Raw genomic sequence first — 14,249 nt, forward strand, 5'->3', positions numbered from 1 at the left:
ACATTTATAATGTCAGAAAGCATAGGAACCAGGAAAAAGAGTTGGATGGCCAGCAATTTAGTGAATGGGGTCGAGGGAGTAGTTGACGTTTCTTGTGGACAAATAGAACATAACAAATTGGGGCAGCACGGTAGCATAGTAGTTAGCACAATTGCTTCACAGCTCCAGGGTCCCAGGTTCGATTCCCGGCTTGGGTCACTGTTTGTGCGGAGTCTGCACATTCTCCCAGTGTGTGCGTGGGTTTCCTCCTGGTGCTCCGGTTTCCTCCCACAGTCCAAAGATGTGCAGGTTAGGTGGATTGGCCATGCTAAATTGCCCTTAGTGTTGGGTGGGGTTACTAGGTTATGGGGATAGGGTGGAGGTATGGGCTTGGGTAGGGTGCTCTTTTAAAAGAGCCGGTGCAGACTCGATGGGCCGAATGGCCTCCTTCTGCACTGTAAATTCGATGAAATCTATGAAACTTCAAAAGGGTGCAAGGGGAAATAGAGAAGCCAGAAAAATGGGCAGGCTCAGCGCTAAGACAAGGTTGGAATGTGAATTTGTTGGAAGGGGAAGGGACAGATGTAGCAGAGGCTACTGTGCAATGAGATATGATTAATCAATAGCCTCATCGTGTAAAAGCCTGCAGGTATCAGCTATCATAATATAATTGAATTTTACATTCTGTTTGAAGGATAGAAGAGTGTGTTTAAGACTAATATTTTAAATTTAAATAAGGGCAATTACAAAAGCATGAAAGCAGAACTAGCAAGTGAACTGACAAATTAGGTTAAAGAATACATCAATAGTTCAGAATACACAGTATAGATACATTCCAACAGGAAAGTAAAATTCCAAGGGAAGGATCTACCATCCTGGTTAACTAAAAAAAAGTGGAAGAAAGTATCATACTTAAAGGAAAAGCATACAAAAATGGGCAGCAGGTCAGATGATTGGACAGAATATAAAAAACAGCTAAGGACGAGCAAAAGATCAATAAGGATGGAAAAATTAAGAGTGTGAGAGAATTTCACCTAGAAACATAAACCCAGATAGTAAAGGTTTCCAGAGGTATTTACAAAATAATAGAGTTAACAAAGTGAGCATTGGTCCCACAGAAAGTGAGACTGGAGAATAAATAAGGATGCTTTGAACAGGTATTGTGCATCGGTCTTTACGACAGAAGATAAAAGTAACACACCAGAAACTGTTGTAAATCAGGAAATGGAAGCGAGGGAGGAACTCAAGAAAATTACAATCACCAAATTGCAAATTGTTGAGAGTCGAACTGCGGGCTGACAAATTCCTGATGGACTTCATCCTAGAGTCTTAAACAAAATGGCTAGTGAGATAGTTGATGCATGGGTTTTAATTTTCTAAAATTCCCTCGATTCGAGGAAAATTCCATTTGAATGGAAAATAGCAAATGTAACTCCATTACTCGGAAAGAGAAGGGGACAGAAAGCAGGAAACTACAGGCCAGTTAGTTTAACATTTGTCCGCGGGAAAATATTAGAAGCTATTATTAAAGAAGTTGTAGTCGGGCACTTAGAGAAAAATCCAAAATAATCAGGAAGAGTCAACATGGTTTTGTGAAAGGGGAATTATTTTTAATTTATTGGAATCCTTTGAAGAAGTAACACATGCTGCGGATAAAGGGGTTCTGATGGATATACTGTACTTAGATTTCCAGAAGGCATTTGATAAGGCGCCTCACCAAAGGTTATTGCGGGAAACAAAAGCTCATAGTGTGGGGACATTTGAAGCCATAATGCTTAGTTGGAGAGCAGGTACAGACATAATATGCAGAATGGTCTACTGCACCTTAACAATTCTGTGAACATAATGGCATGGATAGAAGATCAGTTAGCTAACAGGAAACAGAGATTAGGCATAAATGGGTCATTTTCAGGTTGGCAAGATGTAACGAGTGGTGTGCCACAAGGATCACTGTTGGATGCACAACTTTTTACAATTTGTATAAATGATTTGGATGAAGGAACCAAAGGTATGGTTGCTAATGACACAAACTTGCTGAGAGGACATAAGGAGATCACAAAGGGATATAGGTAGGTTCAGTGAGTGGCAAAGATCTGACAAATGGACAATAATGTGGGGAAAATGCAAAATTCTCCACTTTGCCAGAAAGAATTAAAAAGCTTATTGTCTAAATGGTGAGAGATTGCAGAGCTCTGAGATTCAGTTGGATATGGGTGTCCTCGTGTGTGAATCACAAAAGATTGGAATACAGGTGCAACAAGTAATAGGAAAGCTAATAGAATACTATAATTTATTGTGAGGGGAAGTAAACACAAAAGGAGGAAGTTTATACTTAATTTATACAGGGCACTAGTGAGACTACACCTGGAGTACTGTGTACAATATTGGTATCCTTATTTAAGGAAGGATGTAAATGTGTTGGAAGCAGTTCAAAGAAGGTTTACTGGACTAATACTTGGAATTGGTGGGTTGTCTTATGAGGAAAGGTTGGATGTGCTAGGCTCGTATCCGCTGCAGTTTAGAAGAATATGAGGTGACTTTATTAAAACACAATGTCCTGAGGGGTCTTCACACGGTGGATGTGGAAAGGATGTTTCCTCTTGTGGGTGAATCTAGAAACAGGGGTCACTATTTATAAATAAGTGATCACCCATTTAAGACAGAGATTAGGAGAAATATTTTTTCTCAGACAGTTGAGAGTCTTTGGAACTCTCGTCATCAAAAGGCAGCGGAGGCAGAGTCTTTGAATATTCTTAAGGTAGAGGTAGATGCGTTCTTGATAAGCCATGATCTTATTGAATGATAGAGCTGGCTCAAGGGCCGAGTGGCCCAAATTCTGCTCCTAATTCGTAAGAAAATTCAGACGGCAGCTGAATGGGCAATCTTAATTTTAACAACAGAGTTCTTCTAATCTCTCATAGTAAAAACCCCAGAGAAATGGGGATACCATTTGTGCTGAAGGATTGCTACCCTCCTTCCAGTGGGAGATCAGGAAGCCGGCATGGAGATTCTAATCCACAACTTTTCAAGCACTTTTCCTTCCCTGCCTTCTCGAATTCCCCTTCTTTACAAAGGTTTTAATTCAAAGAGGGGAGATTCCCTTGATGTTTCTGGTGCAGTAAAATTGTAAACCTATTTACTTATACAGAACATGCTTATTATTTTGATGGACCTTTTGTGCAGAGGAATATCCCCCACTCCAATGTTACTTTGTTTTGTTTCTGGAATTCTGGGCACTCCCGGATACAACTTCCTCTGAGATCTCTTGTTACCTTGATCCATCAACAGCATGAATGCATAGTTGGGTGAGATTACGAGTGCAGTTCCCCACGATCCCTAGCTCTTCTTAGAGTAGTACATTCAATAATCCCTTGATCTCTTCGTAGAATCACAGTTGGATGAACCACTGGATGATTGTGATGTGCCAGTGCGGTATGTTCCGATGGGTCAAAAGGCTGATTTCCTTTCTTGGCTGTGAATGCATAGTTGAGAAGCCCAGACTAAACTGGAGCTTGCAATTGTGTAAGCTAGAGGAACAGGAAAAGCATTAAACATGAGAATCCTCTCAGTGGCATTCTCTCTCAGCAAGTGATGCATGACCATGGTCACCTCTGTCCACACTTCAGGTGGGCTTTGGGAAGCCACTGATATAAAATGCATTTCATTGCGTCATTCATCATATTTAAAACTGCACGTTTTCAACTGCGACAAGTGTTGTTCTGAGAAATTGTTTCAACTGAGCCAACTGACCATCCAGGGATCATCACCCATAAGTCACAAAAAGCATCAACTGAGTGTCTCCCCAGCAAGGCTGGCTTACAGTTTGCAAGTCCACGAATGGCAGGGGATTTATCACTGGGTTAAATCCTGCATCACTCAATAAAACTCTAGAGTTGGTCCTGGTCGATCCAGACAGTCTTCCTCTGCTCCTCAATGATTTTTTCTTTGATGATCTTGATGAGCTCCTTGAGGTTGCCCCACACGTCAGTTTCCACTGTTGTGTACAAGCAGGGGAGAGACTCTAGCTCACTCTCATTTGAACGGCAGCTCTTCAGCAGCTCTTCCTCACCGCTGTCTGGCTTTGCCGGCAACCTCCTGTAAATTAGACACATTCATTCACCTTTTTTTGAATGCCAAACATTTCATTTCAGTATCATCAGCACAATATGACAACGGCCAAATTCTCAGGTCATTGCGGTAAACTTTTCCCACTGGCAGCGCACTCCCGCTGGCCCGTTTCCCGGCAATGTGGGGTGGTTAGAATTAGAATTAGAATTGTACAGCACAGAACAGGCCCTTCGGCCCTCGATGTTGTGCCGAGCAATGATCACCCTACTCAAGCCCACATATCCACCCTATACCAGTAACGCAACAACCCCCATTAACCTTATTTTTTAGGACACTAAGGGCAATTTAGCCTGGCCCATCCACCTAACCCGCACATCTTTGGACTGTGGGAGGAAACCGGAGCACCCGGAGGAAACCCACGCACACACGGGGAGGACGTGCAGACTCCGCACAGACAGTGACCCAGCCGGGAATCGAACCTGGGACCCTGGAGCTGTGAAGCATTGATGCTAACCACCATGCTACCATTATGGGAAATCTCATTGATAAGCAGCGGGAAGATAGAATCCACCCCCCCCCCCCAGCAAACGGCACGCAACCAATAACCCCTTGGCTGGCGGACCGGAGAATCCAGCCCAACATTTTAAGATCATGTAGAAAATGTAGGGTTGGTAGTTTTAAACTCAATAGTTTTAGTGTGAATGTAATTTTGCAGGCTGAATCAATATGCTACTTAGCATTATCAATGTTAATGTGCTTAGAAGCCATTTTGTGCTAAGAAGCCATTTCAGGAACTAAACGAGTTCCTGCATTATTGGAAACCAGCCAGATCAGTTTAACAGACAGTCTTAATTGTCAGGCAAAAAAATTAATCAATGTATGTGTTAGTGAGGCTGGTAATGCAACCTGCAACACAGAAATTTGCAACTTTTATGATTGTAAACATGAATTTCTAGACCCTTTGTTAACTTTGATTGAAGAAATGAATAGGCCTTTATTTAAGATCTCGTAATTATAAATGACAGAGTTATATTATGCAATTATTGTTCGACACTCAAGATAAGAGATATAGCTTAAAAGAAGCCATTATCCTAAGGTTGAGACAACATGTACAATTCACTAAAACCAATGGGCTCGTTCTTATTTCATCATTGACAAATTATAGACCTATTGGCTATTTCCAACAGCCATGTCTTGAGAAGCCATCATCTTGGGTTAACACGTTATCCACGTTTTCGAAGCCTGCACTTCACGTTCCTGGTTGGAAAAGAACGTTAAGACCTGGGGGGGGGGGGGGGGGGGGGTGTTCCTTACTGTAGTTTCTATTCTGTAACTTTATATTGTGTTAATTTGTGTTGTTAAAATGCTGTGTTGTTCATGGAGGTGGGGCGAATGTTTATGATTGCTAATATTATTGTTATTTTTGGTATTTTACTATGGTGCGTTATTGTTGTATAAATTCAAAATTTTTCAATAAAAATTATTTCAAAAAAAAAGAACGTTAAGATTATCCTCTTACTCTTAATTACTACTAATTACCGTTTATTGACATGTTGCTTTTTATTTTTCCGACTTGTTACCTTTCTAATGGTTAATAAACTTTCTGAATTTACCATTTAAATAGTATTTCCATTCTTGTTGTGCGATTTAGTCTGCAGAACCTGATATGATTTACAATTGGCAAGTTATCACAACTGGTGAATCCCGTAAATATTTGGTAACAGTAGTCAGAGATCTATTAATCTCCCATCCTCTTCTTTTTGGTCCTCCTCCATGCCATGCCCCATGCCTGACAGAAAGGATCCAAGCTTCACTCTCTATACTGCTACATAACCAGCCTTCTGAGGGACATAAGAGTTGGTCAGGGGGACTCACCCTCTGAATTTTGCTCTTTCTTTGTAGGGAAGCATTGCATCACACCTTAATCTTTCTCCAAGGTGAGATAGCTGATTTCTGACTTGCCATTACATCGTTGGACTTCACAGAACTGGAGCTGGTCATTTGTCCCTTCCCATCATGCTAAGTCTAGGAAAGAGCGAGTCACTTAGTTTCATTTCTCTGCCCTTTTCTTGGATCTTTTAATGATTCTCTTTTTCAAATATTTATTAATTTCCCATTATAAAACTATTCTAGATTCTGCTTCTGTTTCCTAATTCTGGTTGGAATTTCAACAAACCTGCATAATAATAAAAATATATTCTTTCCCTTCCTTCTTTTGGTAACGTCCATAAGTTTATGCCTCAGCAGTGAAGTAATTCTTTCCAATTTAACTTATCAGAACCCTTTATCGTTCTGAACACCTCTACCAGTTGTCCTCTCAAACTTCTCTGTTTTCATGAAACAGAATAGTATTTCCAGTCCCCCCCCCCCCCCCCCCCCCCCCCCCCACCCCAACCCCCCATAATTAAAGCAGCGAAATGTCATCCTAGATATGTGCTAACCCAACAACCTTCTGACCCACAGGAACGAGTGCTCCCATTGATTCAACTCTGACACATAGCCTAAACATTGGGCGGGTTATACCGGCTGTTCCATCAGCGGGATCGGCTGTTCTTGACGATGGCAACCCCCCGTCAAAAGTCCCCTGTAAAAAGTCCCCCGTCAGTGGAAGGTATGAACAATGGGAAGCCCCAGTGACAGTGATGGACTGCCTCCGCTGCCGCAAAAAACGGCATGGGATGTCCATTGATTCAAGAATGCCACAATTGTGGACCACTGTTTGCTGCGAGTGCAACTCATTTATAAAATCAATCTTTAAGGCTCTTTGCTCTTCTACTCCTAAAAGTTGTCATTTAATTTGCATTTCCGTCCCTTACACTTTCTCCAGAAAAGTACTACCTCACATTGCTCGGTGTTGAATTTAATTCAATGCCTTTTGCTGCCCATTCCCCTAAATTGTGCTCCTTACATTGCACACAGTTTCTCTTCATGGTTAACCACATTAGTGTGCCAACTGGAAATTCTGATACTGTGTCCCTATGATCCAGACACTATTTTGGTGAAACATCAACATGATTGTAATGGAGCTCCTGTGCAAATCACGTTCATTGTTTTAGTTCCTTTGCTTTCAGTGAGTGCTATTATAAATCTGTTGAGTATGAATCCTTACTAATCCTTCTCAAAGGACATCAACTTCCCCATTAAACACAATGATGAATAAGGGAGAGCTTGGGGATTTGCAGTATGGCTGGCTTTCTTCATGTGCTACCCTCAATGAATGCACACTTGCAATTCACCCAAGTGGCTCTCGAGGGGTCAACAAACTGCATTCTGCATTGAGCTGGGGTCCTGGAGTTGTTGCTGGTGCCACTGAATCTTTCAGACACCACTTAACACAAATGTTTCATTTGGGCTTTGGGAAACATTTCCTCGCTGCTTCCACTTGGACCTCCTCATGGAAGACATCTGAACCTGGAGGTAGGTGTCGGCAGGAGGCGGACTCATCGTCATGAGGCGACCTCACTTTAAGAGGTGCATTCTCACTTTAAGTAGATCTCGGGAGCATTGCTAGAAATTGGGGATGGGCTGCCTGTTATGGTACATTTTTGGGAGGCTGCCCATCAGTCATTTTAAAGTGAAGGCCCAGGAGTTAAAATTGTCCATCTTCATTCCTATGACATCATGGAGGCCTATCACCCCAACACAACAACCTCTCCCTACACATTTGATTCCCATCCTAATTTAAAATCAGGGCTTTGGGGCCTTCAATCAAAATGATCCCACACTGCTTACAGCAGAAGAGTTCAGTTTAAAAAGCATATAGATCAGAGAATCAAAACTTTAGCACTATGCCCCAGGCTCTAACTTGTGCTCTGTTCATTTGTCATTCTAGCCGAGAATGCTCAATTAAACTTTGAATTGTTGAACGTTGAAAGACTTTTAACAGGGTGATGCAAGGAACCCTTTTTATAATAGCCGCTAAGCATCTTTGGCCCCTCCCTGCAAGTACAATTTGGCAACATTGATTGGAGATGGCAGCTTTAACTAATTAAAGGCACCAATGTGGAAAGGATCAGACAGTACCTGAATCGTTTGATGTTCTTCTCACAGATTCTAATGACAATTATAATTGGATAGATGTCCTTCTTAATTAAATCTCTTGTACAGCTCAGTCCAGCTTCCAGTAAACAATGTTTATTCTATATTAGGGAAGGAAAAGGGAAAGACAATTTGAATGAATATCGCATCACCCAGCTCTCATCCCTCTGCTGTCACATCCGAGTCTCATAAAACATTATCTCAAAATGTAGAGAGGAAGGAGGGATGGGAGTTATGTCAACCAAAAACATCAAATTGACGGTGGTGTTCTACATGCCTGATAATAATGCAAGGAGGCTGCAGATCAGACCTTTGAAGACATTAATACAAGAGGAACCACAGGCATAATGCATGTTCAAATTACATTGCTTCAACTTCATTTTCAGTTTGTCTCCTTCTAATTTTCTTCTCACTGCTCCTGAAGGTGATGATAAATACTGGCTTATTTGGCAACCTTTTCAGTGGCCATTGTTTATGAGCCAGTCAGATTAGTGAGTGCTGACAGGCTATCTATTCAGCAGGAGTGATGGTACAGGGAAGGTTGATGCGTTGAGGGTTGCTAGGCACCTCAGCTAAAATTGATTGCGCCATTATCCAAAGTCCACAAGTAGCCGCTTGTCTGGGGGGTCGTTAGCAACAGTAAGGAACAAGTAATTTTAACACCTGTTAATGAAGGAATGTTGAGGACATACAGGGAAAAATGTTCACACTCCCACCAGCAGTTAGTTTGGAACCTTTTTCTCCCAACTTTCCTGGCGGGAAAGCTGGGCAAGTGCCCCATGGATATGCATTGGAAACCTTATTTGCATCTCATGAATTCTCATTAAAAGCGCAACACACCTTGTCCACCCACCTCCAAATTTAGCACCCTGCCAGCAGGAATTTAGAATGTTCTGTTTCACGACTGTGAATGTAAGTGGTATGCACCTGGAGGTTGATTTCTTCCTGCACTTTCAGGTCAGTGGACGCTGCTTTCACCTCCAATTCACACTGTCACTGAGAGACATCAGCTGCCTGTTACACAAGCTGTGTTAAGGTGGAGCACAGGTGAGGGTTGAGACAGGGCTTGGGGGTGGGGTGGGGGCACGGGGTGAAGAAAGGAGAGTGAAGCAGCAGTGCGGATGAATGAATGGCTGTCCAGATGCCGTTCAAATATGGCACTGGAATTTGGAGTCTATGAGGTGATGATAGAGCAGGCCACTTCTTGCCTGACCTGCTGCGAGATTTGGCGTGATCCTTATGGCTTCATAATTAATTAGCTGAACAGCACAAGATTGAGTGTATGTAGCAGCCCCGCTCTGCGATGCAGGTCACTCTGAATTAGTCTTTGGAACAGAAAGTTCCACCCATAGTGGGGCTCATCGGTTGGGATGAGTTGATGTGACAAAAGCAGGGATCAGGCTAAACCTCTTTGCAGATCTATGAGGCTGAGTAACACATTAGCAGTGCACTTACCTGATAGAGCATCAAGAATCGAGGTGTCTTTCAATTCAAGAATATATGGCATAAAGTATTTCTGGACAGTAAGACATCCATGACTATGGGCTCAAATAGCTTGCACATGTTGCATGTCTGATCAACTTCAGTAATGCCAATGGAGGTGTAATTTTTGTGTCCTTTACTACTGTCATATTTAGAACCAAACCCGTTTTCTATCTTTGAAAAAACTGAAATAAGTGAATACCGAATATGTCATTTTAATTTGTTGAGTCCTTTATTGCACTGAACAAATTCAAGGTCCATAGCAAGTCAATGTCATTTGGTGATCTGGCTTGGCACCCAGTGCCCCCTCCTCCCGATCGGTGCCCATTGGGCCCTGGGATTCACCTTGTGATGGAGTGGCAGCTGGTTTGAGCCCCAGCTGTCCTGCATCATCTGGCTCTGCCAGCCCTGACGGTTCCACATTGTCCGCACTATCGTGTTGACGCCCTCGGCACTGCTTCTCAGTGACTGGGCCATGCCCCGCTGTGCCTCGGCCATTCCCATCTGAGAGTGGGACTTGTCCCGCAGAACCTCATCAAGGTCGGCTTTGTATTCGGTGATATCAGCCAACGAGTCGGATATTCTGCCGAGACCCTGGGCCATGGCCGTCACCGACTGCGATTCGTGTTCGACACCTGCACTAACGGTGCCTACGACACGCACCAAGCTTTCCACGGTGGTCGCCACCCTTGCAGTGTTGGCCTCGGTGCCGCTCATTGCCGGCGCCATCTCATGCGCCCATGACTCCTCCAAGCAGCTATGGATCTGCTGGAGTGACACTGAAATCTCCCTCTGAATGTCCAGGTTGGTGCCTATCATATCCATCAGCTCCGGATAACTCTGTACCAAAGGCTCAACATCAGGCTGGGACCCAGCTGGATCCTGGGATACAGAAGACCTCCGACTGCTGTCTTTCCTGGGGGTTCCTGCCTCCACCTGATGTGCACCATTAGCGGTGTGGTGCTCACCAGATTGTGCCTCCGAAGCCTGTCCACTAATATGTCACACCGACGTGTATATATCTGCGCTGGTGGAGGGTGGGGATGACAGCTGTGCTGCAACTACGGTTGCATCCTCGGAGCTCTCCACCAAGGTATTCTCCTCAGTGTCAGGCGGGGGTGCTGCATGGGATGGGTCGGCGCCGTCGGCTGGAGGACCTGCGGAAGAATGCACATGTGGTCAGTGGAAGGGCCAGTCAGTAAGACAATAACAACTCACATTTGACAGGTCCCCCGGGTGGAGTCCGGGGATTCCTCACCTCTGCTGTGTCCACCAGTCTCCACGTGGCTGACCGATCTGTCCTCGGCCACATCGGTCACCTCCAGGGCACGCTCCTCATGGCGTGAAAATATTTACAAGTAGACCTTAACGTGAGCAAAATAAGCAATTTATTGTTGTAGAGCTCTGGGAGAAAGGTCCTAGATCCCCAGTCTTGCCGACACACTTTCTCACTGAGATGTGGCTTAAACTGGGTTAACATACTCTTTCAAAAGCAGAATTAGTTTGCATTCGCATTTACATACAGCCAATCAATTCTCTTAGCATCGCAGTTCATTCCATACATAGCTATCAATTCTTTACACAGTATGTTACATTCATCCAATCAATATGTTGTGCACGTGATTACATAAGGTCATAAGGTTACGAGTTGCCAGTCATAAGGTCATTACCAGTCCGAGATGTGGATTTAGACCTCTCGCAGCTGTTTTGACAGTTTAGAATAACAGCTCCTGCAGTCTGTGCAGCACTGGTCATCACTGACCCATTGTTTATGGAGGATACATGTGTTAGAGTCACTCTTAGTCCAAAGTTCACTGTCTCAGCAGAAACTTACACCAACAGTCCTCAAAGGAGGTGTGGATTTGTATGTCCAGCACCCCTCCATTTGTCTGGGCTCTCTCCCAATGATTATGGGAAAGCTATTCCTGAAGACACAGAGAGGGCACGTTAGCAACACACATGGTTCACAGTGGTGGGAGAGGGGGTGTGAAGGAGGGGTTGAGGGAGGTTGAGGAGGGAGGGGGTGGGGGAAGGGCTGGGGGTCGTATGGGGAGTTGGGGTTGATGCTCCCATGGGGGTTGCGGGGCATTGATGTCTATTCACTTATGCTGCCTGTTGTAGATAGTTGACCTTTGTTTGGCACTGAAGGCCAGTCTTCCTCGTCATACTCCTCAAGCTGACAGCTGCCGCCACCTCATCCCACGCAGCACTGGCTGCCTTGTGGCTGCCTCTCGGGACCCTCGGGGGAACAGGACATCCTTCATGGCCTTCATGGCGTATAGCAGCCTCCCCAGATCTACATCTCCGAATCTTGGGGCCAGTCTCCTGGGTGCCATTATTGTGAGCTGGCTGAACAAGTGCAGCTTAAATGCTGCTCCATCTTGTTAGCGGGGGGCCTGGCGAGCGTGGTCCCGGCAAATCAGCTGGTGAGCCTTTATTTGCGATGAGATGCCCGTGAGGCCTTGTTAAGTGCACCAATTGACGTTGAATTGTATTGCTGGCCTCTCTGGGCCGAGCGCCGGGAAGCTCGCGGCAATTCGCACTCGCTGCCACACGTAGAACGTTTTCTGGAGAATTGTGCCCTATATTTCAAAGTGAAATAAGCTAGTTTGGAGGCAGACACTGAGGAGGGAGGACAAGTCAGGAGAGAGCTCAGAATATCGAGAAGAACTGAGCAGAAAGAATAGATTCAGTCAGTGGATTACTTATAATTATATAAAAGTATTATATTGATATAAAATATAATACAATCAGATATTAATCTTAATATAATAAAATAACATTTATTTAAAATTTAATAGAAATTTATATAAAATATAATTATATTAAATTATATGGGGCATAGATAGAGTAGACAGGAAGAAGCTTTTCCCCCTTGGTGGAAGGATCAATGACCAGGGGACATAGATTTAAGTTAAGAGGCAGGAGGTTTTCGAGGGGATGAGGAAAAGCTTTTTCACCCCAGAGAGGTGAAAGAACTCACTACCTGAAAGGATGGTTGAGGCAGAGACCCTCATAACATTTAAGAAGTATTAAGACGTGCACTTACAATGTCAAGGCATTCAAGGCTATGAGCCAAGTGCTGGAAAATGGGATTAGAATACTTAGATGGTTGTTTTTGACCGGCGCAGACATGATGGGCCAAAGGGCCTGTTCTGTGCTGTGGACCTCTATGACTCTAATTGTATTCAATTTACAACGCACAAACAGGCCATTTGGCCCAATTGGTTTGTGCCAGCACTTACATTCCACACAAGCATGATTTAAGTTAAGATCCACATAAGAACTAGGAGCAGGAGTAGGCCATCTGGCCCCTCGAGCCTGCTCCGCCATTCAATGAGATCATGGCTGATCTTTTGTGGACTCAGCTCCACTTTCCGGCCAGAGCACCATAATCCTTAATCCCTTTATTCTTCAAAAAACTACCTATCTTTATCTTGAAAACATTTAATGAAAGAGCCTCAACTGCTTCACTGGGCAAGGAATTCCATAGATTCACAACCCTTTGGGTGAAGAAGTTCCTCCTAAACTCAGTCCTAAATCTACTTCCCCTTATTTTGAGGCAATGCCCCTTAATTCTGCTTTCACCCACCAGTGGAAACAACCTGCCCGCATCTATCCTATCTATTTCCTTCATAATTTTATATGTTTCTATAAGATCCCCCCTCATCCTTCTAAATTCCAACGAGTACATTCCCAGTCTACTCAACCTCTCCTCGTAATCCAACCCTTCAGCTCTGGGATTAACCTAGTGAATCTCCTCTGCACACCCTCCAGCGCCAGTACGTCCTTTCTCAGGTAAGCAGACCAAAACTGAACACAATACTCCAGGTGTGGCCTCACTAACACCGTATACATTTGCAGCATAACCTCCCTAGTCTTAAACTCCATCCCTCTAGCAATGAGGGGCAAAATTCCATTTGCCTTCTTAATCACCTGTTGCACCTGTAAACCAACTTTTTGCGACTCATGCACTAACACACCCAGGTCTCTGTACAACAGCATGTTTTAATATTTTATCATTTAAATAATAATCCCTTTTGCTGTTACTCCTACCAAAATGGATAACCTCACATTTGTCAACATTGTATTCCATCTGCCAGACCCTAGCCCATTCACTTAACCTATCCAAATCTCTCTGCAGACTTCCGGTATCCTCTGCACTTTTTACTTTTCCACTCATCTTAGTGTCGTCTGTGAACTTGGACACATTGCACTTGGTCCCCAACTCCAAATCATCTATGTAAATTGTGAACAATTGTGGGCCCAACACTGATCCCTGAGGGACACCACTAGCTACTGATTGCCAACCAGAGAAACACCCATTAATCCCCACTCTTTGCTTTCTATTAATTAACCAACTCTCTATCCATGCTACTACTTTACCCTTAATGCCATGTATTTTTATCTTATGCAGCAACCTTTTGTGTGGCACCTTGTCAAAGACTTTCTGGAAATCCAGGTATACCACATCCATTGGCTCCCCATTATCTACCACACTGGTAATGTCCTCAAAATATTCCACTAAATTAGTTATGCACGACCTGTCCTTTATGAACCCATGCTACGTCTGCCCAATGAGACAATTTCCATCCAGATGCCTCGCTATTTCTTCCTTGATGATAGATTCCAGCATCTTCCCTACTACCGAAGTTAAGCTCACTGGCCTATAATTACCCGCT

The 14,249-nt window shown here is 43.8% G+C and overlaps 1 protein-coding gene across 3 annotated transcripts in view; it reads right to left on the reverse strand.

Annotated features, from left to right (window-relative positions):
• Positions 1 to 789: 789 nt before the first annotated feature.
• card11 (caspase recruitment domain family, member 11) overlaps positions 790 to 14,249 on the reverse strand; it is a 335,526-nt gene continuing 322,066 nt past the window's right edge. For all 3 annotated transcript variants that reach the window (XM_038820292.1, XM_038820291.1, XM_038820293.1), the window contains 2 exons: positions 8,071 to 8,186; positions 790 to 4,074 (listed from right to left, as the gene is read on the reverse strand). In XM_038820292.1, the coding sequence (XP_038676220.1) occupies positions 3,867 to 4,074; positions 8,071 to 8,186 (324 nt within the window). In that variant the 3' untranslated portion in view covers positions 790 to 3,866. The remainder of the gene's footprint in view (positions 4,075 to 8,070; positions 8,187 to 14,249) is intronic.

Source organism: Scyliorhinus canicula, chromosome 15 (assembly GCF_902713615.1).
Source record: "Scyliorhinus canicula chromosome 15, sScyCan1.1, whole genome shotgun sequence".
Lineage (NCBI taxonomy): Eukaryota > Metazoa > Chordata > Chondrichthyes > Carcharhiniformes > Scyliorhinidae > Scyliorhinus > Scyliorhinus canicula.